This window comes from Macaca nemestrina, chromosome 12, assembly GCF_043159975.1.
Source record: "Macaca nemestrina isolate mMacNem1 chromosome 12, mMacNem.hap1, whole genome shotgun sequence".
NCBI classification, from domain to species: Eukaryota; Metazoa; Chordata; class Mammalia; order Primates; family Cercopithecidae; genus Macaca; species Macaca nemestrina.
Genome location: NC_092136.1, coordinates 119116822 through 119143885, shown reverse-complemented (window position 1 = coordinate 119143885; position 27064 = coordinate 119116822). Strand labels below are relative to the sequence as shown.

Sequence of the window (27064 nt, the reverse complement as noted above, 5' to 3'; positions counted from 1 at the left end):
ATCTCAGCTCACTGCAAGCTCCGCCTCCCGGGTTTACGCCATTCTCCTGCCTCAGCCTCCCGAGTAGCTGGGACTACAGGCGCCCGCCACCTCGCCCGGCTAGTTTTTTTTTTGTATTTTTTAGTAGAGATGGGGTTTCACCGTGTTAGCCAGGATGGTCTTGATCTCCTGACCTCATGATCCGCCCGTCTCGGCCTCCCAAAGTGCTGGGATTACAGGCTTGAGCCACCGCGCCCGGCCCAAACACCTAGATTTTTCACTGGAGCACAAGAGCACGATGACAACCCACTGCAGCCTCAATCTCCCGAGCTCAAGTGATCCTCCCGCCTCAGCCTCCTCAGTAGGTGGGACTACAGGCATGTGCCACAACACCAGGCTAACTTAAAAAAATATATATATATATTTTTTTTGTAGAGACGGAGTATCACTATGTTGCCCAGGCTGGTCTTAAACTTTTGGGTTCAAGTGATCCTCCCGCTCCAGCCTCCCAAAATGCTAGGATTACAGGCCTGAGCCACCCCACCCAGCCCTAGTTTGTTCTTAATGTGGTATTTGGCCGCATTGTGTCAGTGAAGGTATAGGGAAATGAATGGGTACTTTGTTACACACCTGTAGAAATAAGGAATTGATACGTTTCTGTTGTGTAATTCAACAAAAGTATTTACCAAACACGCATACTCTTGGTCTCAGAAACTCCATTTCTGAGAATTTTCCCTAAGGAAACCATCAAGAACATTCATTGCAGCATTATTTATAATGCTGGAAAATTAAGCAATAACTTAAATACCAAATAATAATGTACCGAATAAATACTGAGCCACACAACTGTGTCCCCAAGTGCCTTAGAGGTTCCAAGCAGGAGCCACAGAAGCCTACCGCTGCTTCTACTACAATAGATTTATTCTTAGCTATTTTACAAACTGAGATTCCACTTAAGTTAGTTACACTGATGTATAATCATGTGAAATAATTTGAAAATCATTGCAATAGAATATGTAATAACATGCAAAGATGTTCAAGATATTTCTAGCGAAAACCAGCAATGACAATATGATTTCATACAAGAAAGAATGGCAATGAACATGTATCAAATTGCTAACTACTGTCTGATTCTAGGTAGTAAGATTATAGATACCACTTATTTCTTCAGTGTTGCTTACCTATATTTCTTTTTTCTTTTTTTTTTTTCTTTTTGAGACAGAGTCTCACTCTGTCACCGGGCTGGAGTGCAGTGGCGCAATCTTGGCTCACTGCAACCTCCGCCTCCCAGGTTCAAGCGATTCTCCTGCCTCAGCCTACCAAGCAGCTGAGACCACAGGCACATGCCACCACACCCAGCTAATTTTTTTTTTTTTTTTTTTTTTTGAGACGGAGTCTCGCTCTGTCGCCCAGGCTGGAGTGCAGTGGCCGGATCTCAGCTCACTGCAAGCTCCGCCTCCCGGGTTCGGGCCATTCTCCTGTCTCAGCCTCCCGAGTAGCTGGGACTACAGGCGCCCGCCACCTCGCCCGGCTAGTTTTTTGTATTTTTTAGTAGAGACGGGGTTTCACCGTGTTAGCCAGGATGGTCTCGATCTCCTGACCTAGTGATCCGCCCGTCTCGGCCTCCCAAAGTGCTGGGATTACAGGCTTGAGCCACCGCGCCCGGCCAATTTTTGTATTTTTAGTAGAGACAGGGTTTCACCATGTTGGCCAGGATGGTCTCAATCTCAACCTTGTGATCCACCAGCCTCGGCCTCCCAAACTGCTGGGATGACAGGAATGAGCCACTACGCCCAGCCTGCTTACCTGTATTTTCTAAATTTTAGTTAACATGTATTATTTTTGTAAAAAGGGCCATTAAAAAGGCAATAAATTTTTTTTTTGGAGACGGAGTCTCACTCTGTCGTCCAGGCTGGAGTGCAATGGCGCGATCTCGGCTCACTGAAACCTCTACTTGCTGTATTCAAGTGATTCTCCTGCCTCAGCCTCCCAAGTAGCTGGTGGTACAGGCGCCCGCCACCACACCCAGCTAATTTTTGTGTTTTTAGCAGACACAGGGTTTCACCATGTTGGCCAGGCTGGTCTCGAACTCCTGACCTCAAGTGATCCACCCACCTTGGCCTCCCAAAGTGCTGGGATTACAGGTGTGAGCCATTGCGCCTGACTTAAAAAATTTTTAATTATAATTCTCTGTTAATAAAGTCCATAAAATATATAATTGAACCTCCTTCTCACAAAGCATGTTGGCAATATATACTTTAAAAGAAAGACGACGCTGGAGAGCAACCAGGCAGCCATGACTTAACAGGCTAAGATTCAAGAAAGAATACATTAGAGTAAGCCCTGTATTAGGGGCTTTGAACTAGGGGTTTAAAGTAGTCTCAATGGGCTGGTGAGAATGCTACGATATAAATGTGTCCCCCAATTTCATGTGTTGGAAACTTAAGTTACCATCTTCACATGCTGATGCCTTGTTACAAGGTAGCAGGAAGGCCCTCACCATGTCAGCGCCATGCTTTTCAACATTCCAGCTTCCAAAAGCGTGGGCTAAATACTAACTTCTCTTCTTTATAAATTACTTAATCTCAGGTATTCCGTTATAACAGAAAACAGACTAAGAAGAGACAGGAATTTTGGGGTACAATGACAGCCAGGTTATGAGGGACCAAAAAGTATAGAGAAGGGAAGAGCAGAGAAGTATACCTGAAATGCCAGCAATTTTCCCTAGAGCTATTGCAAATCCCTAAACTGTTTATGCATGGGGCTAGATTTTGAGAAAACAAGCAGAAAGCAGCAATCGAAAAGCTAAATAGATATTTTGGCTGTCTTGCCAAGCTGGACAGAGTTGGAGTTATATATGGCCATTAAAATAATAATTTATTTGTTTAATAAAAAAAGAAGATGGGCCGGGCGCGGTGGCTCACGCCTGTAATCCCAGCACTTTGGGAGGCCGAGGCGGGCGGATCACAAGGTCAGGAGATCGAGACCACGGTGAAACCCTGTCTCTACTAAAAATACAAAAAATTAGCCGGGCGCGGTTGTGGGCGCCTGTAGTCCCAGCTACTCGGGAGGCTGAGGCAGGAGAAAGGCGTGAACCCGGGAGGCGGAGCTTGCAGTGAGCCCAGATCGCGCCACTGCACTCCAGCCTGGGCGACAGAGCGAGACTCCGACTCAAAAAAAAAAAAAAAAAAAAAAGAAGATGGGATGGGCATGCTGGTTCACGTCTGTAATCGCATCCCTTTGGGAGGCTGAGGCGGGTAGATAACCTGAGGTCAGGAATTCAAGACCAGCCTGGCCAACACGGTGAAACCCTGTCTCTACTAAAAATACAAAAATTAGCCAGACATGGTGGTGGCACATGTTTGTAATCCTAGCTACTCGGGAGGCTGAGGCAGGAGAATCGCTTGAACCTGGGAGGCAGAGGTTGCAGAGAGCCAAGACTATACCACTGCACTCCAACCTAGATGACAGAGCGAGACTCCATCTCAAAAAAGAAAAAGAAAAAAAAAAAAGGATAGAATCGATACATTTTTAAAAATCACATGGAAACACTAGAACTTAAAAATACAACACAGTACCCAACTTATGATTTTTCAACTTTACAATGGTGCAAAAGTAATAAACATTCAATACACTTCTCTACTTACAATGGAGTAGTATCTGGATAAACCCAGTCAAAAATACTATAAGTCAAAATGCACTTTCAACTTACAATGGGTTTACCGGGACATAACCCCATCTTAAGTTGAGGAGCATCTTTATCTAAAAATACAACTGGACAACACAGCAAAACCCTGTATGCACACAAAATACAAAAATTAGCTGGGTGTGGTGGTGCACACCTATAGTCCCAGTTACTAGGGAGGCTGAAAAAATTAAAAAATCAAAGAAAATAAAGTATGCAGAGAAAAAACAATGGAAAAAAAAAAAAAAAAAAGACATCAGCATAAGAGCGCTCAGAGACATAGTGAAAAGGTCTAACATTCCGGAAAAGGTAGTCCCAGAAGAAGAGAACAAAGAGGGACTGCAATATTCAGTCTGTTTTCAGAAAAATTGGCTGACAATGTCCTAAAACTGATTAAAAATATCACAAACTAAATAAACTTTACCAAACTTACGAAGGCTTGGTTCCAGTTAGTGTTTGAAAAAGAAAAGGAGGTCAGGGTGCAGTGGTTCATGCCTGTAATCCTAGTACTTCCGGAGGCTGAGGCAGGTGAATCACTTGACATTAGGAATTCAAGACCAGCCTGGCCAAAATGGTGAAACCCCATCTCTAATAAAAACACAAAAATGCCTAAAATCCCAGCTACTTGGCTAAGGTGGGAGAACAGCTTGAACCTGGGAGGCAGAGGTTGCAGTGAGCTGAGATCACAGCATTGCATTCCAGCCTGGGCGACAGAGTGAGACTCCGTCTTTAAAAAAAAGAAGAAGAAAAAAAAAAACTTATGAAGGATTAAAAGATAAATACAAAGAAAACCACAAAGGAAGATACAGTAAAACTGCTGGGACCAGAGGGGGGAAAAACATTTTGTAAGTACCTAGGAAAAGCAGCAATATCTTTTTTTTTTTAAATATACATTTTTATTTTTTGAGACACGGTCTCACTGTGTTGCCCATGCTGGAGTACAGTGGCACAATCATGGCTCACTACAGCCTCGACCTTCTAGGCTTAGGCAATCTGCCCACTTCAGCCTCCTGAGCAGCTCAGACCACAGGTGTGCACCACCATGCCCAGCTACTTTTTTGTATCTTTTTCAGAGACAGGGTTTTGCCATGTTGCTCAAGCTGATCTCAAACCCGAGTTCAGGCAATCTGCTTGCCTCGGCCTCCCAAAATGCTGAGGCTACAGGCGTGAGCCACTGCACCTGGCCTATTTATCCGGCCTATTTATTTTTCAATTTTATTTTATTTTATTTTATTGAGACCGGGTCTTTCTCTGTAACCCAGGCTGGAGTGAAGTAGCGCCATCACAGCTCACGGCAGCCTCAACATCCTGGGCTCCAGCCAACCTTAGCCTCCACAGTAGCTGGGACTATGGGCATGTGCCACCATGCCCGGCTGACTTTTTATTTTTTGTAAAGATGGGAGTCTTACTATGTTGCCCAGACTGGTCTCAAACTCCAGACTCCAGCGATCCTCCTGTCTTGGCTTCCCAAAGTGTTGGGATTACAGGTGTGAGCCACCACTCACAGTCAAGAAACACTACCTTTAAAGGAGTAACATTAAGGCTGAGAGCTTAGTTCTCAACAGAAACGATGGAAGCCAAAGTGGAATGCTATTTTTAAACTGCTGAAAGAAAATAGCTTTAGGCCGGGCGTGGTGGCTCACGCCTGTAATCCCTGCACTTTGGGAGGCCAAGGCGGGCGGATCACAAGGTCAGGAGATCAAGACCATCCTGGCTAACACGGTAAAACCCCATCTCTACTAAAAATACAAAAAATTAGCCGGGCGTGGTGGTGGGCGCCTGTAGTCCCAGCTACTTGGGAGGCTGAGGCAGAAGAATGGCGTGAACCCGGGAGGTGGAGCTTGCAGTGAGCCGAAACTGCGCCACTGCACTCCAGCCTGGGCGACAGAGTGAGATTCCGCCTCAAAAAAAAAAAAAAAAAAGAAAAAGAAAATAGCTTCAGTTCAGACGCTATACTGGGCCAGGTGCAGTGGTTCACGCCTATAAATCCCAGCACTTTGGGAGGCTGAGACGGGCAGATCACTTGAGGTCAGGAGTTCGAGACCAGCCTGGCCAACAGGGTGAAACTCCGTCACTACTAAAAAACAAAAAATAAAAAAATTAGCTGGGCAGGGTGGCGTGCACCTGTAATCCCAGCTACTTGGGAGGTGAGGCAGGAGACTCGCTTGAACCCAGGAGGTGGAGGTTGCAGTGAGCTGAGAACATGCCACTGGACTCCAGCCTGGGTGACAGAGCAAGACTCCATCTCAAAACAAAACAAGACAAAACAAAACAAAAACAGATGCTGTATTCAATGAAAGTATCTGTTTGTTGTTGTTGTTTTGAGACAGAGTCTCGCTCTGTCGCTCAGGCTGGAGTTCAGTGGCGCGATCTCAGCTCACTGTAACCTCCGCCTCCTGGGTTGATGCCATTCTCCTGCCTCAGCCTCCCAAGTAGCTGGGACTACAGGCGCCCGCCACCACACCCGCTAATTTTTTTGTATTTTTAGTAGAGATGGGGATTCACCGTGTTAGCCACGATGGTCTTGATCTTCTGACCTCGTGATCTGCCCGCTTCGGCCTCCCAAAGTGCTGGGATTATAGGCACGAGCCACCACGCACAGCCAAGTATCTTTTTAAAAAATTAAAAGTGGGGCCGGGCGCGGTGGCTCAAGCCTGTAATCCCAGCACTTTGGGAGGCCGAGACGGGCGGATCACAAGGTCAGGAGATCGAGACCATCCTGGCTAACATGGTGAAACCCCGTCTCTACTAAAAATACAAAAAACTAGCCGGGCGAGGTGGCGGGCGCCTGTAGTCCCAGCTACTCGGGAGGCTGAGGCAGGAGAATGGCGTAAACCCAGGAGGCGGAGCTTGCAGTGAGCTGAGATCCGGCCACTGCACTCCAGCCTGGGCGACAGAGCGAGACTCCATCTCAAAAAAAAAAAAAAAAAAAAAAAAAAAAAAATTAAAAGTGGGCTTGGCACGGTGGCTTTCACCTATAATCCCTGTACTTTGGGAGGCCAAGGCGGGCAAATCCCTTGAGCCCAGAAGTTCCAAACCGGCCTGGGCAACATGGCAAAACCCCATCTCTACAAAAAATGCAAAAATTAGCTGAGTGTGGTAGCGCGCATCTGTGGTCCCAGCTACTCGGGAGGCTGAGGCAGGAGGATCATTTGAGCCTGGGAGGTTTAGGCTATAGTGAGCCGAGATTGCACCACTGCACTCCAGCCTGCGCAACAAACAGAGATGCTGATTTAAAATACACTCTAGGCTGGCTGTGATGGCTCACATCTGTATTTCCCAGCATTTGAGGAAGCTGAGACAGGAGGATCTCTTGACACCAGTAGTTCAAGACCAGCCTGGGAAACACAGCTAAACCTTGTCTCTACTAAAAATAAAAAATTTAAAACTTAGCCGGGCATGATGGTGAATGCCTAGAGTCCTGGTTACTCAGGAGACTGAGGCCGGAGGTTCTCTTGAGCCCAGTATGCTGAGGCTGCAGTGAGCTATGATTGAGTCTTTGCACTCCAACCTGGGCAACAGATCAAGACCCTATCTCTAAATAAATAAATAAACAAAACTCTAACAAAAGTCAAAAGTGCATGATGGAATCTCTTGATAACTATTAAAGAATAGAAGGAGTTGTGCTCACTTCAGCAGCTCATACAACTGAAACTATAGAGAGATGATTACCATGGCCTCTACACAAGGATGACACACAAATTCGTCAAGCGTTCCATATTTTTTATAAAAAAAAAAATAGAAGGAGTAAAATGGTACAATACAGAGGTTATGCAAATACTAAAAGACAGGTGATGTAGCCACTTTCATGTATGGCAAAGCAGACTTAAGGCAGGCAAGAAACAGAATTACAGAATAAAAGAGGTATATTTGATTATAATAAAAACTTATTTAGCATCAAAAAGTCTAAGTTTCTATGTACCCTAATTACGTAGGCTAAATATACAGATAACACAAATAAATATAACTAAAAAGAAAAGAAAAAACCACAGTCATAGATGGAGAATTTAACATTCTCCTCTCAGTTATCCAATAGCAGAGAGATTTAAAAAAGGTTCTAGGGAGATACAAGATTTAACACAATTAACAAATTTGACCTCAGTAACTTACATAGAATGCTACAACCCAAAAACTGCAAAATACACATTCTTAGGAACTGAGGGTGATACAAATTACCAAATTTTACCATAAACTAGTTGACAGTATGGTTTCTGATCACATTAGAATAAAGCCACCAATAACAGAAGGATAACTAGAAAATTTTCAAAGGTATGAAAATCAGGCAACATATAAATAACCCATAAATTAAAGAAACCACAAATAGAAAAAGTATGTATTTTGAACTTAATGAAAATATGACATATCAAAATGGGTGGAATACCGTAAAATATGTTTGCGTTCTCCCAAAAATCATCTGTTGAAGCCCTTATTCTCAGTGTACACATAGATTTTTATCAATAAACACAGTCAGGCTTTTGTATCCTTGGGTTCTGTGATTGTAAGCAAGTTTGGCTTGAAAATACAGTATTCATTAGAACCCACATACAGGGAGGGTCAACTTTTCATATATGTGGCTCCACAGGGCCAAGTATGGGACCCGACCATGGGCGTTCTGGTATATGCTGGGGTCTTGGAACTAATCCCCTGCATGCATATATACTGAGGGGTGGCTGTATTTGGAGATGGGGCCTCTAAGGATGTAATTAAGGTTGGAAGAAGTCAGATCCAGTAGCATTGGTGACCTTATAGGAAGAGACCCCAGAGAGCTTGTGCGCGCTCTCTCTCTTTCTCTGTATCTGCGCAAACACTGAGGATGGCCATGTAAGGACACAGTGAGATGCAGGAAGAGAGCCCTCACCGGAAAGCCACTATGCTGGCACCCTGATCTCAGAATTCCAGCCTCCAGAACTGAGGGAAAATAAATTTCCACTATTTAAACCACCCAGTATGTGGTATTTTGTGATGGTAGTCTGAGCAGACCAACACAGCATCCATTCCATGAAGCTAGAAAAACAGGAAATTAAACTTAAAGAAAGCTGCTCTTAAGAATAATGAGCACAGAGCAATGAAACAGAGAGCAGATATCCAAAATAACCTCCTTGAAAATATTAATAAAGTTGACAGGCCCCAGCAACACAGATCAAGGTACATGTATGCAGAAAAAGGAAAAGAAGGAAATACTCTAAAACATAAAATATAATCATTTCTACATGGTGCAAACAGAAATTAATTTTTATTTTCTTTTTTACACTTCTCTGGGTTTTCTAAATTTTCTCCAAGTAAACTTTTCACAAGTACCAACTCCACTGTATGAAATATATATAGCTTTAGCAGACTTACCTTGCAGCCAGAGAATAAATGGCATTGGCAGATGAGGAAGGTTTGATTTTGGGGTGGTCACACTCTGGACCTACTAATGGGCTGCTATTCATACTCTGGAAAGTAAAGAAAAGTGTTGAAAAACAACTTTCTTACCACAGCTGAGCTGCTCCTCTTACTGAACCTTTTCAAAATAACAATAACAGATACAGACCTAACTCTCAATGCCATGCCCAGGGGTTATCACATCTGACACATCTGACCTGAAGGCTTAGAGGCCTTAAGGTTCTGAAGAACCTTCAAATGTAAGGTTTAGGGAGATGGAGATCTAGAAAGAGGCAGGGAAATGAACTTTTTGGTTTAATTCTAAAAAGATTTGAGTAAATTGGCTATCCACACAAATACCATTAGTATCTTAAATAATCTATATGCAAACTCAAAACGGTCATTCCATACTGATGCTGACAGAAAGTCAAACCTAATCCACACTCACTAATTAAACTGTCCAACTCACTGGTACCACTTGAGTGTTACCCTTTCTCTGCAACGAAAGAATATGCCATTCACTTAGTGCCGCATTTCTCAACTTTACTCCTCCCATTCCATCTCCTCAGATTTCTGACTGCCTGCTTGCCAATGCTTCCATCAACTGCTCATTTCAAATTCAACAGCCAGCCAGGTAAAAGCTTCATTTTTACGTGCATGCGGTATACATGTGATACTTCTTATCTTTTATTCCATGCACTGACTGCTTTTCAAGCCTTAACAAGTCTTTATTTCATGCTCTCAAGAGGCTTCGACCTAATCTGGCTGCCCACTCTGCTCATAAACAATGATTCTCTCTCTTGCTCATTTAGTACTGGCTATACTAAACCCCTTTTTTACTCTTCAAACAGTCTCTCCCAAACTCACTTGCTTTTTCCTTCATCCTGGAATAATCTCCCCTGGGATCAGCATGGCGGGTCCTCCCTACTGCTACAGGTTTCTGCTCAGAATTGTACTCTGTAACTTCATGTACCTCCCACTCCTGTGCCAGCTTTCTCTATACCCTTCTTTGGGCTATTTTTCTCCACAGCACTTGTGACTGTGAACATACTATGTTATTCAATTAACGTGTTTATATTCCATCTTCCTCCCATTAGAATATAAACTTTGTGAGGGCAAGACTTTTTGTTGAGTGCATAAATGAACAAAACATCAAATATTCCTCTCCCACCTCCCAGTTCCGGACCCTTTCTTGCATATTTAGACAAAAGACCAATAACCTACCTCCGAATGCTCTTCATTTCCTACCATATAAATTAAAATTCTTTTGGGAGAGGGTATTCAAGTCTCTCTAATCTAGTGTGATGTTCCTTTCCAGTTCTTTCTCCTACTGACAAAATTTCTGCTCTACTTAAATTAACCTAATCGTCATTCCACAGTACACCTTAAGCATTTGTCATTGTGGCTGTTAACAATCTGAAAACCGTATCCACTTTCCAAAGAAATACTTCAGATTCAGATGCCACTCCTTCTATAAAGTCCTCATGATTGCCCTACCTGGGAATAACCTCTTATTTCTCTAAAACTTAACTGTTTTCTAGTTAGATTACAAATGGCATTTATAAAAGGACATTTGCTGCAATATTTACAAACTGCCTCATCTGGTCTATGAACATACACACTTTTTTTTTTTTTCGAGACAAACTTTCACTCTTGTTGCTCAGGTTGGAGTGCAGTGGCATGATCTCAGCTCACTGCAACCTCTGCCTCCCAGGTTCAAGCGATTCTCCTGCCTCAGCCTCCCGAGTAGCTGGAATTACAGACACCCGCCACCAGGCCCAGCTAATTTTTTGTATTTTTAGTAGAGACGGGGTTTCATCATGTTAGCCAGGCTGGTCTCGAACTCCTGACCTCAGGTGATCCACCTGCCTCGGCCTCCCAAAGTGCTGTGATTGCAGGTGTGAGCCACCGCGCCTGGCCACACTTCTTGAGGGTAGGAATTATGTTATAGCATCTCTGAATTCCAGATAAAACCTATCACAAAATTTCAACCCATAAACTTCTATCCACACATATTTCCTTTTCTTTCTTCGTTTTTTTCAAGACAGGTCCCCACTCTGTTGCCTAGGCTGGAGTGCAGTGGCACAATCATGGCTCACAGAAACCCTGGCCTCCTGGGCCCAAGCAATATTCCCATCTCAGCCTCCCGAGTAGCTGGAATTACAGGCATGTGCCACCATGCCCAGCTAATTTTTGTAATTTTTGTAGATACAGGGTTTCAAAAACACCATGTTGCCCAGCCAGGCTGGTCTCGAAATCCTTGGCTCAAGCGATTCGCCCACCTTGGCCTCCCAAAGGGCTGGGATTACAGACATGAACCACTGTGCCTGGTCCACACATACTTCTTAACAGGTTAGATAGTTTCAAAATTAAGACTCACCATGGAGGTATCCAGACTAAACGTGCTTCCGAGCCTAGGCACATCTGGTCTGGGCTCCATTTGTGAGGGCAATGAAAATGGAAGTGAGTGCCGGTTGGTTAATTCTCTTCCTGTCCAGGGATCACTGGAATTTGGGGCAGATACTGGTACTTTGGGGATCGGCCGGGGCAGCCATGAGTCTCCAAGGCGGCTAGAGGGGACAGGTGGCAGTTTGTCTCTGGATGGACAATCGCCTGGTGTACAAGGCAAGGGGCGTCTCTGAGGTCGGGATTCTGTTCCAACAGAATATGGCCGGTCTGGAGGCGGTGGTGGTGGAAGATCTCGAAGTGTGGGAGGTACTGGCAATGGTTTGTCTTTATGAAGGGAGCCAGAAGCAGCCTGTGGAAGCACGGTGAAAGCAAATCAATAAAAACCCACTAGTACACAGCAAAGAATCCAAAAACTGCAGTAATGGAAAATGCTTTACCTTAGAAGCAGTTCCAAGAGCAGAAGCACTTGAGGGAACACATACTCGCTGCGGCAGAAGGTCAAGTCGTGGTGGCACTGGGGGAAGGGAAGCTTGTGGGGCCATGGAGAATGGAGAAGGCGGCCGTTCCACCTAGGGTACATAAAAAATTTAACAGGTTACTCTCGTTTGGGGAAATGGCATCTTTCAACTCTCCTAAAGCTGTGGATGGCAAATACCATGGGAACACTTACAACTACAAATGGGCCAGACTTAGGTTTAAGGTCACACACACCCTCTTAAAAAACTTCCAGATATTCTAGCACTTCCTGAATAATTTTTGTGTCACCATAAGAGGGCACTCTCAATCACAGAAACACCATACCCATGGCAAGCTACAGGTAATCTATCTAGAAAGGACAGGGCGACAAAAAATTTCCTAGCTTACAATTTTAAAAATTACTACAGTTTTCTACCCCCTCACCTTTGGAGAAAGAAAAAAAATCTTTTCAAGATTAAAAATAGGAATCCGTAGAAAAAGAAAGGGGCAGGCCATGCATGGCGGCCCATACCTGTAATACTAACATTTTGGGAGGCGGGAGTTCGAGACCAGTATGGGCAACATAGTGAGACCCCGTCTCTACAAAAAATAAAATAAAAAATTAGCTGGGCCATGGTGGCACACAGCTATTTGGGAGGCTAAAGCAGGAAGACTGCTTGAGCCCAGGAGTTTGAGACTGCAGTGAACCATAATCATGCCACTGTACTCTAGCCTGGGCAATAGAGCAAGAGCCTGTCTTGACAAAAGAAAAAAAAGGATGGAGGGCGGGGTACAGATATTAACCTCTCAACAAAGTACCTGGGAAAACAATGTTTAAGGAACATAACAAAGAAACAGATCAATGACGACGAATTTTCTATGGGTTATTAAAATAAGAAAGAAGATAAGAGTGGGTACAATGGCTCACACCTGTCATCCTAGCATTTTGGGAGGCAGGAGGATTGCTTGAGGCCAGGAGTTCAACACCAGAGATCCCTCTAAAAAATTTTTTTTAACTTAAAAAAAATTTTTAAAGGTGAAATTTGTAAAAAAAAAAAAAAAAAAAAAAAAGATCAAGAATATCACTAAAAAGTATCTTGAGTTCTTCCAAAGAAATAAATTATTTCAATTCAAGAATTAAAAGGGATTAATATTTTCTGTCAATTTGAGCTCTAAAAAATGAGGTACCAAATTAGAAGAAAGAACACATATATAACCTCTTCCATTTCCCTGCCTATAGCAGGCTTAGGAATAGCTGATAAGCTTGCCACAGTAAGCGGTCAAGAGATATACAGTAATTCATTAAAAAAAAAAAAAAAAAAAAAAAAGGCTACTCTGCATTTAAATTCCCTAACAGGAAAGCAACTGACAGAGGAACAGCTATCCCCATACTTAGTCCTGTTATTAGTGTTGGGTGGTAGATGACAAAAAGAAAGCTCTCATCTTTAGCTCTTTGCTTTATCCACATGCTTAAGATAACGGGCTCCCAATCAGCTGACAATGCAGCATGAGCAACTAAACAGCTCAATGACAAAAGTCAAAGTCAAGCTTCCTCTCACTTCATCATAATTATTTTGTCAGTCGCTATATCCTGCTGATTTTTCCCCAAAAGATTCTCATATCTGTATATTTCATTTCATTCTACTTAGCAACCTCAGATCTTATTTATTTATGGGAGACAGGGTCTTGCTCTATCGCCCAGGCTGGACTGCAGTGGCACAAACATGGTGCACTGCAGCCTTGACCTCCTGGGCTCAAGCCATCCTCCTGCCTCAGCCTCTCAAGTAGCTGGGACAAGGTGTGCACCACCACACGTTGCTTTTTTTGGGGGGGCGGGGGGGTTGGGAAGCACAGGTAGACAGGGTCTTGTCATGTTGCCCAGGGTGGTCTCAAACCTCTGGGCTAAAGTGATCCTCCTTGCCTTGGCCTCCCAAAGTGCTGGGATTACAGGCGTGAGCCACCGCGTCTTGACGTGATTTATTCAACAACATAGTGAACTTCCCAACTTGTAGTTTATCTCACCACATCCTTCTGCTTACCACTATCAGCTTAGCCATTCTTAAACACTCACCAACTCAAAAACCACCAGTAACTCCCAATTTGCCCTGTTACAAAATCTCACCCTCCTGCCGGGCTTTCTAATCTGGTCTCTGCAACCAAAGGTATTTCCCACAACTCCCTATCAAGTGTCAAGGCTGCTCTATTCAGGCTTATCTCCTCAGTGTTTCCTGCACATGCTATGATTATTTTGACTTCGGTATGATTCTTCAAATCCTTTCCCCATTCTGGAAGGCCCTCTCATCGATCTTTCTCTCATTCCTTAAGCACAGAGGGTTGAACTAATCATATTTTTAAATTCATGTCTCAACATCACAATGGATCCTTGCAATATTCTTTTTTTTTTTTTTTCTGAGATGGAGTCTCACTCGTTGCCCAGGATGGAGTGCAATGGCGCAATCTCGGCTCACTGCAACCACTGCCTCCCAGGTTCAAGCCATTCTCCGGCCTCAGCCTCCCAAGTAACAGGGATTATAGGCATGCGCCACCATGCCCGGCTAAATTTTGTATTTTTAGTAGAGACAGGGTTTCACCATATTGGCCAGGCTGGTATGGAACTTCTGATCTCAGGTGATCTGACCGCTTTGGCCTCCCAAAGTCCTGGGATTACAGGCGTGAAGCACCGCACCCGGCCGCAATATTCTTTTATCACAGCATATAAGGTTCCAGAAAAGGTAGAACCTTTATAAATTTATAAATGGAAAACAAATGATCAGAGAAATACGAACATTTCCAAGACTTAAAGACTTAAAGGACATAAATAGCCAAATAGAAAGGGTTTATTACATACCCAGCTCAATTAAGGAAAAGAAACCCACAACAAACAAACCAAAAATACCCTTACATTTTTCATCAAATCAAGGATGAGGAAAATATCTTAAAAGCTTCTGGTGGGCCAGGTGTGGTGGCTCACACCTGTAATCCCAGCACTTTGGGAGGCCGAGGTGTGCAGATCATGAGTTCAGAAGATCAAGACCATCCTGGCTAATACGGTGAAACCCTGTTTCTACTTAAAAAAAAAAAAAAAAAAATTAGCCGGGCGTGGTGGCAGGCGCCTGTAGTCCCAGCTACTCAGGAGGCCGAGGCAGGAGAATGGCGTGAACCCAGGAGGTTGAGGTTGCAGTGAGCTGAGACTGCACCACTGCACTCCAACCTGGGCGACAGAGCAAGATTCCATCTCAAAAAAAAAAAAAAAAGGGCTTTTGGTGACAGAGGGAAAGGAAGCACTGAAAAGTACAAATACATTAGAAGCTAGAAGTCAGTGAAGCCTTAACAATTTAGAGGAGAATATTTATCAACCTAGAATTCTGTAACTAGTCAATTTACGTTTGAAGGTTGAACTTTTAAGATACCAACGATCTCAAGAAGTTTATCTCTCACCCTTTCACAGAAAGCCATTTTAAGGACATAAAGAAGTAAAGCAAAAAAGAAGAAAACACGGGAACCAAGGTACTCCAAGAGAGGAGAGGCAATGAAGTTCCATGAGTATGGCGAGGGGACACCTCAGGGTGACAAGCAGTATGGCACAGAGAATGACTGGAGCAGACTGGAGCTGAACACAGATGACTCCTATTTCCTACGCAGCAGTACACGGTATCACATACTACTATACTAACAGATTTTACTTCACAGAAACTATATTGAGAGGATGTTTGAGAGTACGGTATGATTTGGTAGTGACAGGTACAAACTGAAAACTAAAAAATAAAAATAATTATACCAGGAAAAGCAGAAAGCTGTATAAGAAAGCAAAAGTAATTATTGTATAGTATGCTATTTGGCAGAGTATGGAGTGAAATCATATAAACACTGAGTACTAAGCCAAATTCAAATAACTGTAGTGGGAGGATATGGAGTACAGAGGAGGGAGATAAGAGACCTAAACACTCTCCCACAATATCTGAGGTGAAGAGATCAAGAAACCAGAAGAAGCAGCATAAGCATATGGTTAAGAAACACAGAGGTAGTAAACAGTTTCAAGAATTAAAACTCTGAACGAGGGGACAGAGAGGTGCTGGAGGGGACAGAGGCAGGGAACCAATGTTTTTGTAAGTTTTTTAGCAATTCTTTTAAACCTTAAAAAAAAAATCCATGTGCCCTCACCAACTATAAGTAGATTCACTATATTAAAAACAAATCAAAATAAAACAACAAACAACATCTACCAGGATGTGAAGAAACAGGCATTCTCATTCTTTTCCATACCTTCAAGAGTGATTTCAGGACCAAAAAAAGGGGCTAAGCTTTAATAACTATCCAAAAGTTAAATATTTTCACTCAAATTATTTTATTCATACAAAATATATAATGAACTATAAAGTACAAGGAATAAAACATCCATGTACTTATCATCCAGCTGAAAAACAAAATACCATTATCACTGTGATATTCCCATGAGCCCCTCCATTAATCATAACCCTCCCCTCTATCACAGTTGAAATACACATGCCCTTATGTAGCAATCCCACTGCTAGCCTAGACAGACTTGTTTAAAAGCTGGCCAATATATGTAAGCCTGCAAACAATATGAATGTCCATTAAAAGGAAGACAAAATAAATTATGGAATGGCCAAATGACAAAATACATGAAGCTGGTTTTTTTTCTGTTTGCATTTCTACATGGCTAGGGAAAGAGTGTTCCTTTACTTCTTCCTCTCAAGTGTTTCACCTGCACATATGTCCTCTTCCTAAATAAAACTATTAGCTCCTTGAAAGCCTTGTCTTAGATTTCTTATCCCATATAGCACTCAACCATCTAGCACAACAAACACTTTGAAAAAGTAACATGCATTAATTGTAAAAAAATTCAAATATTCCACAGAATTTAAGTGCTCTCAATTTCTATCCTCAGAAATAACAGTGATTAGTTTGGTATGTAGTCATCCAACTTTTCTATGTATATCCTTTTAAAAAAATTTTTTTACAGAAATAAGTCACGCTACACGTAGTATACAATTGCTTTTTATTTATGAGACAGGGTCTCACCATGTCACCCAGCCTAGAGTGCAGTGGTACAATCACAACTCACTCCCGCCTTGAATTCCTGGGATCAAGCAATCCTCCTGTCTCAGTCTCCAGACTAGTTAGAACTACAGGCGAACACCACCATGCCTAACTATTTTTTTTTTTAGGGGGGCATCGGGGCAGTGGTGGTGAAGATAGGGTCTTGCTACGTCGAATTGCTGGGCTCAACTGATCCTCCAGCTTTGGCCTCCAGAGTAGTCAGAACTACAGGTACACAACACCATACCCAGCTTTTTTTTTTTTTTTTTTTTGGAGTTGGGAGTAGAGATAGGGTCTCACTATATTGCCAAGGCTGGTCTCAAACTGGGCTCAACTGATCCTCCAGCCTCAGCCTCCCAAAGTACTGGGATTATAGGCATGAGCTATAGGCATGCCCAGCCCCAACTTTCTAATGCCAAGACTCCACTAAAAAAAAAAAGGGAACCGAACTTATTCTAGTTGCATTAGCAAAAGAGGATCCAGTTCTTTTATTTCTCCATCATATTCTCCACCAGGGGATATGAATAAAGTCTTAGTCCTAAAATACAGACAGTATTGGGCCTTAAGCTGGAATGCCTGGTCACAGATGCAGCTCACAGATGCTTCAACCTACTAGCTGTGTGATCTTAGGATCTTAGTCCTAAACTTCGGATCTTAGTCCTAAACTTCGGATCTTAGTCCTATACAGACAGCATGGGCCTTAAGCTGGAATGCCTGGTTACAGATGCAGCTCACAGATGCTTCAACCTACTAGCTTGAATAAAAATAAATTTTTTTTTATTTTTTCTGAGGTTGCAGTGTGTGATCTTCGGCAAATTCCTTAACCTCTTTGTGCCTCAGTTTCTTAATCTGTTAAATGAGGGTAATAGTAGTATGTACTCATGGGGTTGTAGTAAAGATTATATAAGTAAAAAACAAGTAAAGTGTTTAACATAGTATCTGTCATATAGTAAATGCTCAATAAATATCAGCTATTAATACTACCTATCATTGTAGTTTGCATATCATTAAGTGTTTTACGGCTTTAGAACATAAACTCATAATGGATTTAGCCAGTCTCCTAAACTGCTGTCTTACCTTGGCACCAGCCAATTCCTTCATCATGAAGAGAGTATCATCAGCTCGTTCATCGTCATCATCATCATAATTTGGGGAGGGAGCTCCCTCTGCTCCTTGCCTCAACAGGCTGCCACTCCCTCTAGGATCAAATGGATCTACCACGATGGGTTCAGTACCTTTAATTTCACATCGGCAGAAAGGACAGCCCTGACCTTCTGATTCCTGCAGAAGAAGCAAGAGATAGTAAAAGATGCATCTGAAAATATTTAAAATATTAATCTGCTAGAAAATACATTTCCTAGAGATTAAAAGAAAGTAAAAGTTTAAACCTAACCCCAAAAGCCAGACCACCCCTTATATCAGTAAAGGCTATATCATACCGAATTCTCCAAGGTGATTACATAGCTGAAGAAAGTCACTGTTTAGATCCATACCTGCCAGGATGTAAGACAGGATGTGCACATGAGGTGTCCACAGGGCTCAATCTTTACATCCTTATCATTTTCAGCACATATTTTACACAGCTGGAATGTGGAGCCCATCTCACAGTATAATTCATATTGTTCCTTTAAGAAAAATTAAGAGACTATTAGTTGAATAACTGCAATCATAAATGTTAACAACAGAAAAAATGAAGACTTGCTTCGTATACAAATTTTGCTTATATAAAAATGTCACAACAGTGGTTTATTTTCTCCCATTAAACCAGAAAGCATCTAGTCTGGGTCCTATTTTAAGCTCCAGGGTTTAAAGTGAAACCACATACACACAAATTCACTAATCTAGTCAACAGTTTAAATTCACTAATCTAGTCAATGGTGTTCCAATCAATTCAATTATGCCATCAGTTCTATAAAGACTATACTAAAGTTTGTGTTCAGTGATATGGTTATAATGTAAAACAAAACTCACCTGGGTCACTTTGATATGGTCTTGGGGAGTTGGTTCACATAAGCCAGTCAGATCAGGATTCTGATTTCGTCCATCAGGAAACAAATAGCTGTAAAGAGTAATCAATCTTGGGTTTTATTGAAGCCAATTTACCAGTGCTTGCTAATATAGACAAATGGTATCTGGGAGTTCCTCCAATCTAAAAGGGCAACTTGGTGTAAGTATAAAGATAAATCTTACTTCAAAAAAATAAATAACAGAACAGTTCAAAGATATTCTCCAAAAACAAAGATATTCTCCTTCTCCAGGTAACAACGCCATAGGTTCTATCTTTTAATCAAGGGGTTGGTTAGCAAAGCTTTTCTGTAAAGAGCCAGACAGAAAATCATTTAGGATTTGTAGGCCACATTAGTCTGGGTCACATATTCTTCTCTGATTGTTTTTTTCAAAATGACTCTTAGGAAAAACTATCTTGGCTTACACGGGGAACAAACAGGTAGCACATGGGTCACAGTTTACCAACCAATTTTTAATCAATGGATGGCCACCATACAGAAATTCTTTTTTTTTTTTTTTTTTTTTTTTAGAGACAGATTTTTTTTATTTTTTCTGAGGTTGCAGTGAGTGATCTTGGTTCACTGCAACCTCCACCTCCCGGGTTCAAGTGATTCTCCTGCCTCAGCCTCCCAAGTAGCTGCGATTACAGGCACTTGCCACCACGTCCAGCTAATTTTTTGTACTTTTAATAGAGACAGGGTTTTGCCATGTTGGCCAGGCTGGTCTTGAACTCCTGACCTCAGGTGATCCGCCCGTCTCAGCCTCCCAAGCTGCTGGGATCACAGGTGTGAGCCACTGAGCCCAGCCTAAATTCTTAATTTAAACTGCATTTGCTTTTGATCAAGGACCTGAAATACCTTTATTTACAGGTTTAAGAAAATGAGAGACACTAATTTAAAAGCAATGTAACAAGATGCAAATTAAGCCACTGAGATCATCTACCAGGGAGATCCAGTTTCTAGCATCAAACTGTTCTGACATTTGGGACAGCACTTCTTTTTTTTTTTGAGACGGAGTCTCGCTCTGTCGCCCAGGCTAGAGTGCAGTGGCCGGATCTCAGCTCACTGCAAGCTCCGCCTCCCGGGTTCACGCCATTCTCCTTCCTCAGCCTCCCGAGTAGCTGGGACTACAGGCGCCCGCCACCACGCCCAGCTAATTTTTTGTGTCTTTAGTAGAGACGGGGTTTCACCGTGTTAGCCAGGATGGTCTCGATCTCCTGACCTCGTGATCCGCCCATCTCGGCCTCCCAAAGTGCTGGGATTACAGGCTTGAGCCACCGTGCCCGGCCGGGACAGCACTTCTTTCAGACCCAATGCTATCATAAGTAAACGATAATGTATAATACAAAATGTATTTTCCTAATCACTTTAAAACACAAGCTAGTTTTCTACCACCTGGTCAACTGTTAGTATTTTTAAGTGTTTACCAACTGATAATCAATTTGAATTCTCAAAGGAATAGCAATTCTGGAATAAATAAGGACTTAGTTACAAATAGCAGCATAGGTTACAAAAGCCCAAGGCCTGAAGAAATGCTGCTGAACAAAAATGAAGTGAGGATGAAAGCAGATGAAGGCCACCGAGGCCTATGGCCATTAGGAACATTGAATCACTTGAATGCCAACTAAATGGTCAAATTTCCTGCTAATTGGTATATTTTAAAACCCAAAATAGGCTTGAAAATAAGTTAACATTTGGAAAAAAAGAAAAAAAGATGAAGTTTATTTATGGTAATAACTGAAGCAGTAGAGAATAATTTCACTCATGGAATCCCTAAAAAAGAAAAACAAGTCTTCCAGGACCTGAAGGTCAAATCAGTATCATCTTTTAATATTTTCCTGAATCTTAGTCTGTAGTTTAAGAAACCTGGAATAAAGTCATTAATGATGAGGTTTTACAGCCCCTAAGTTCCTAGACTCTAACAGATGGTATGCAGTAGGTACTCACAAGCCTTCCCGGAAGCCATCAATCAGTGCTTGGAAGAGAGGTTTATTGTGAGGGATTGTCTGGAGAATGTTCCCATCAGCAGTAACATACCCAATAGCCCACTGACCCAGACGAGTACAGCTCAGCCGGAAGATGTAACTATGAACAGAGACAAACAGAAGCTTTAGTAGATTATGCTGGTATTAGGGTGGAAGGCAAGGCAAGATACAGACAAAAATCAAAAGGACCGTCAAGAATAACTTTTTTTTAAAAAAAAAAAGACAAAGTCTGGCTCTGTCACCCAGGCTGGAGTGCAATGGCATGATCTCGGCTCACTGCAGCCTCCGCCTCCTGAGTTCAAGTGATTCTCCTGCCTCAGCCTCCCAAGTAGCTGGGACTACAGCATGTGCCACCATGCCTGGCTAATTTTTGTATTTTTAGAAGAGATGGGGTTTCACCATGTTGGCCAGGCCAGTCTTGAACTCCTGATTTCAAGTATCTGCCCAACTTGGCCTCCCAAAGTGCTGGGATTACAGGCATGAGCCACCACACCAAGGCAAGAATAACACTTATCCTTAGCTTCAAGTCAGTGACGAGTAAAAAGAAAAAATATTTTTAAAAAGAGAGTAACTTCCTCCATGACTCCACACCAGAAGCAAACGACACATAAACGCAATTCTTTTTTGTTTGTGTTGGTTTTGAGACAGGGTTCCACTCTTGTTGCCTAGGCTAGAGTACAATGGCATGATCTCGGCTCACTGCAACCTCTACCTCCCAGGTTCAAGTGATTCTCCTGCCTCAGCCTCCTGAGTAGCTGGGATTACAGGCACCTGCACCACGCCTGGATAATTTTTGTATTTTTAGTAGAGACAGGGTTTTACCACATTGGCCAGGCTGGTCTCAAACTCCTGATCTCGTGATCCGCCCGCCTCGGCCTCCCAAAGTGCTGGGATTACAGGTGTGAGCCACTGTGCCCGGCCATAAACTCAATTCTTAAGTGGCCTGAAAACATTTATCAAATTATAGGATCTGAATTAAGTCAATACATCTGATAAAGAGGTATCAATCCTATTGCAGAATCTTGGCTATTGTGAAACTAATTAAGGCCATGTTTCTTCTATACTAGCAGAAGTCTCAAGATAACAAAATTCAGAAGAATAAACCTTTTTGCTTCATTGCACTGACCTGCCAGGTTTGTGAATGAATTTCTGGAGCCGAGCTTTCACTTCGTCATACGTCAAAAAAGCCATGTAGCCAGGATGAGTTACAGCAAGGCTGTTCCAATTCCTGAGCAAAGAGGACCAGGGCTAAAGAAACGAGATCAATCACAGACTATTCAGATCAGACATACAACCAACTCAGAGGGCAATGAGAAACAAACAAACAAACAAAAAAAACAACAACACCAACTCTTAATTCATTGTCAGAAATTTTTAATTATACCATCACTCAGAGGGAAGACACACGTGTTTGGGAGATTAAAAACTCTGAAAAGCTATGAAGAAAAGAATATATGCTTATAGGGAGAAACTTAATACAAAATGAAAATTCTAGAATTTGCAAAGCAGCTCTAATTAACAGTAGTGGGGTTGAACAACAACAAACTGAAAACCAGGATAGGGCCTACAGGTGCAACTAATAAGTTTCAAATAAATGTGTATGCAAATTGGCATAGACAACACCAAAAAAAGCATTATTTTTAGAGAAAAAGAAAGGAGTTGTTTTTGAAGTATCTAAACATCTCAATATTAACAGTCAATTTTGATAAAACAGGAGAAAAAGTTGCAAACATACACAAATATCCAGTATCAGAAAACTAATATATCCATATTCTGGCCATTCTACAAACATTAAAATGATAAAAAGAAGAATATTCAATAACAAGGAAAGATGTGAAGAGAAGAAAGCAGGTGGTATAGCTGTCATTTTCACTATATATACATACACACATATATTTTTAATACGAGGTAGTTTTAATCTTTTTTTGGCATAGTTCCTAAAATGAATTAAATACTTTCACACAGACAAAAACCCCAATTTTTTTTTTTTTTAAGTTTTCTCTTCAGAAAAGTAGCAGTAACCAGTTTAGTCAACTTTTTTAGTATCCTACCTGAAAGAGTCGGGTAAAGATGTCAAATTCAAAAACTGAAATATAATCATTGCAGGTCAGATCAATAGTGGATTTCAGAGCCATGGCCTCCAGCCCAGAACTGATGGGATGCACTTCATGTAGAGCCTGTCGAAAGCTCTTCCAAGGGACTATTGTCCTGGGATGGGGGTGGAGAGGAGACACAAAGTGAAATAACAGAGATAATTCCAGGCATCGCCATAATCAAGCAAAGGAAAGAGAACCACATTAAGTTCTCAATACCAATTTCAATCCTCTTAATTCAAAATACAGGTCAGCTTCTTTAATATAGAAAGAAGGGGGCCGGGCACTGCGGCACATGCCTTCAGGAGGCCCAGCACTTTGGGAGGCCAGCGTGGGCAGATTGCTTGAGCCCAGCTTGGGCAATACGGTGAAACCTTGTCTCCACAAAAACAAACAAACAAAATTAGCCGGACTAATTAATTAGTTCCAGCTACTCTGGAGGCTGAGGTGGGAAAATCTCTTGAACTTTGGAGGCGGAGGTTGCAAGTGAGGCAAGATCAGGCCACTGCACTACAGCCTGGGCAACAGAGTGAAATCATGTTGCAAAAAAAAGAAAAGAAAAAGAAAAAATAATCTACAAATAAAGACGGGGTCTTGTAATGTCATCCAGGGTGGTAGTCTCAAACTTCTGGCCTCAAGCAATCCTCCTGTCTTGGCCTCCTAAAATGCTGGGACTACAGGAGTGAGCCACTGTGCCTGGCCAAAAATAAAAGCCTTTAAAGAGAAACTTGGGCCTAGCACCGTGGCTCATGCTTGTAATCCTAGTACTTTGAGAGGCCAGGGGGAAGGATTATTTGAGGCCAGAAGCTCAAGACCAGCCTAGATAACACAGCAAAATCCTGTCTCTGCAAATTAGCTGGGACTGGCAGCACACACATGTAGTCCCAGCTACTTGGGAGAACTGCTTGAGTCCAAGAGTTCAAGGTTGCAATGAGCTATGATTGATTGTACCACTGCACACCAGACTGGGCAACAGAGTGACATCCTGTCTCAAAAAAGAAAAAAAAATAGCACAACAAAAACCAGAATATTTATATTTATACTTAAAAACAAGCTTGACTCATAAATCAACCTACAAAATACATATAGACAATACAGCAAAATGGAAAAGGTAAGCCACAGCCTAGGAGAAGATATTTGTAATGTAAGTAATTAACAAAGAACTAGTAACCTATAATAAGAAAAAGATAAACCACTCAATAAGAAAATGGGCAAATCAGAAATAGGAACAGGCAAGTCAGAATAAGAATCTCGGCTGGTCATAAAGGTAAGAAGAAGCTCAATCTCCCTTCTCATCAAGGAATATAAAGCAAAATATTACACTAATTCACATCACCAGCGTTAGCTAAATTATGGGGCTACTATAAAATATGAACTGGTACAACCATTTTGGAAAGAAATTAGACAATACTTAGCAAAGCAAAAGAAGTAAAACCCCAAGACTTAGTAATTCCACTCCTATGTATGTAAATAAAGACAATTTCTTGCATATGAAGACAACTTAGATATTGTTCACTGCTGATAGCAAATAATGTGAAATATATATGTCCATTAAGGGCAGAACGGGGCTGGGTGCGGTGGCTCACGCCTATAATCCCAGCACTTTGGGAGGCCAAGGTGGGCGGATCACGAGGTCAGAAGATCAAGACCATCCTGGCTAACACGGTGAAACTCTCTACTAAAAATGCAAAAAATTAGCTGGGCATGGCGGGCGCCTGTAGTCCCAGCTACTTGGGAGGCTGAAGCAGGAGAATGGCGTGAACCCAGGAGGCAGAGTTTGCAGTGAGCGGAGATCGCACCACTGCACTCCAGCCTGGGTGACAGAGCAAGATTCCATATCCAAAAAAAAAAAAAAGTGCACAATGGCTGTGGAGATAAAGGGAAGAGCATTCAAAGAGCTTAATCTGCAAAACTATTTCTTAAAAAAAAAAATGAACAGGGCAAAACTTAACCAAATATTTAACCAAAAACTTAACCAAATATTTAACCACAGCTAGGAAATACGTACACATATAGTTTCTCAGAGTTCCTGAATGTTAAATATTTCAATAGTAAAAAAGTAAAGAAAAAACTCATAAGCTTTATTCATAGTTCAAATTCATTATTGAGACTTACTTTTCCCCAAAAGCTTTTCTCCAAAATTCTGCAGCATCTGCTTTAGTAATCCGAAATGTGTCTCCTTGAAAGAGTCCACTTGGAAAGATTCCTTTTAGCTCTGCCAGCATGTGGCTGAAGATGAGGGACAGCTTGGTTAGGTTTCGCCTACAAATGATCAGAAGTGCAATAATTAAACACAAAAAATTATTTTTATTTTAAATGCACCAAATTCACCATACAAGATGTATAATTAACATGAATATCAAAATACATTTAGAAAGAACCTCTTCAAATATTCTTTCTGGCCAGTATTATTCAAGGATATAAAAAAGTAGAGAAAAGAAATGCGCCGTTGAGAATATTTTTACATATTCAGTGATATTGTTGTCTTTGTTTAAAGAAGGGTTTTAGAAACTTTTTGTTCTAAGATCATACGAAAGATACAAATACAATGGAAGAAATACTGTTGCATTCACTGTCTCCACTTTTATCTCCTCCATTCAAACAGATACGAAGTAAACAAGAGAAAAAATTTAGTCATATATTTTAAAGCTCTAATCTTGAATTAATAAAGCTTAATAGCTAAGCACGAACATGGACAAATTCACTTTTTAAGGATGACAGGTAAGAGAATTCAACAAATAATAATCACTCTATCACAAAAGAAAAAAATGATAGGAAACCAATGTATTATTTCCTGCTTTGCAGGTGTATTTATCAAGTATATTTATCATCATATAACATATCTAAATAAAAGATAGTCTTAATAAAAAGAACTTTTAAAGTATCCAGACCTAATAAATGTCTCCTTTCACTAAATCAGACCTTAAAGAGATAAATTTTACCCAAACTCCTCTTCCTTTACCAAAAATGAGATGCTAACATCCAAACCACACAAAAATTTCTACGTAATGCATATGCTACTGTTAACAATTAGTTAATTCTGTTCTCACAACCTGTTTAATGGATATGATTATAAAGATGTCACACAGGCCAGGAGTGGTGCCTCACGCCTGTAATCCCAGCACTACAGGAGGCTGAGGCAGGCGGATCACTTGCAGTCAGGAGTTCAAGACCAGCCTGGCAAACATGGTGAAACCCTGTCTCTACTAAAAAATACAAAAATTAGCTGGGCATGGTGGTGTGTGCCTATAACCTCAGCTACTTGGGAGGGCTGAGGCAGGAGAATCCCTTGAACCTGGGAGGTAGAGGTTGCAGTGAGCTGACATTGTGTCACTGCCCTCCAGCCTGGGTGACAGAGCAAGACTCCATCTCAAAAAAACAAACAAACAAACAAACAAACAAAAAACAGGATACACATGATATAGATACTATTACACTAAACAAGCTACTGAATACATGTGTCTATTTTTCCTTGTCCCAATAATTTGTATTTATGTACTCAAAAGTTTATTCTTGTTATACAAATGTACTATAAAAATTCAAGTCAAATCGTGATCAATTACTGATTGCCTAACAATCCTCTACTAGGAATAGATTTTTCTTAATGCTATACTGGAAGGTCACCATCAGTGCTATCTTTGTCTTTCGTGGATAAAATGCAGCACCAAATTATCCAAGTCTCTATATCCATGACTTGTTCGAAAAATGCTATTGAAATCTTTTTTTGGCCAGGTGCGGTGGTTCACGCCTGCAATCCCAAAATTTTGGGAAGTCGAGGCAGGTGGATCACCTGAGGTCAGGAGTTTGAGACTAGCCTGGCCATTTCTACTAAAAATACAAAAATTAGCTGGGCATGGTGGTGGTGCATACCTCTAATCCCAGCTACTCAAGAAGCTGAGGCAGAGGTTGCAGTGAGTTAAGATCACGCCACTGCACTCCAGCCTGGGCGACAGAGTGAGACTCAGTCTTTTTTTTTTTTTTTTTTTTAAAGCACTTATCCAATCTTTAAAGTCCATTAACTGTTTT

The 27064-nt window shown here is 41.6% G+C and overlaps 1 protein-coding gene and 1 non-coding gene across 6 annotated transcripts in view; one reads left to right on the top strand and one right to left on the bottom strand.

Moving 5' to 3' along the window:
- LOC105476372 (Cbl proto-oncogene) overlaps window positions 1–27064 on the bottom strand; it is a 105324-nt gene that overhangs the window by 12462 nt on the left and 65798 nt on the right. For all 5 annotated transcript variants that reach the window (XM_011732222.2, XM_071075680.1, XM_011732223.3 and 2 more), the window contains 10 exons: window positions 25154–25300; window positions 22997–23153; window positions 22072–22193; window positions 20908–21045; window positions 18926–19013; window positions 18448–18579; window positions 18032–18235; window positions 11875–12006; window positions 11409–11786; window positions 9005–9099 (listed from right to left, as the gene is read on the bottom strand). In XM_011732222.2, the coding sequence (XP_011730524.1) occupies window positions 9005–9099; window positions 11409–11786; window positions 11875–12006; window positions 18032–18235; window positions 18448–18579; window positions 18926–19013; window positions 20908–21045; window positions 22072–22193; window positions 22997–23153; window positions 25154–25300 (1593 nt within the window). The remainder of the gene's footprint in view (window positions 1–9004; window positions 9100–11408; window positions 11787–11874; window positions 12007–18031; window positions 18236–18447; window positions 18580–18925; window positions 19014–20907; window positions 21046–22071; window positions 22194–22996; window positions 23154–25153; window positions 25301–27064) is intronic.
- On the top strand, window positions 7285–7389 carry LOC112425681 (U6 spliceosomal RNA). The gene has a single exon (XR_003016824.1). It is a non-coding gene; the product is annotated as a U6 spliceosomal RNA (small nuclear RNA).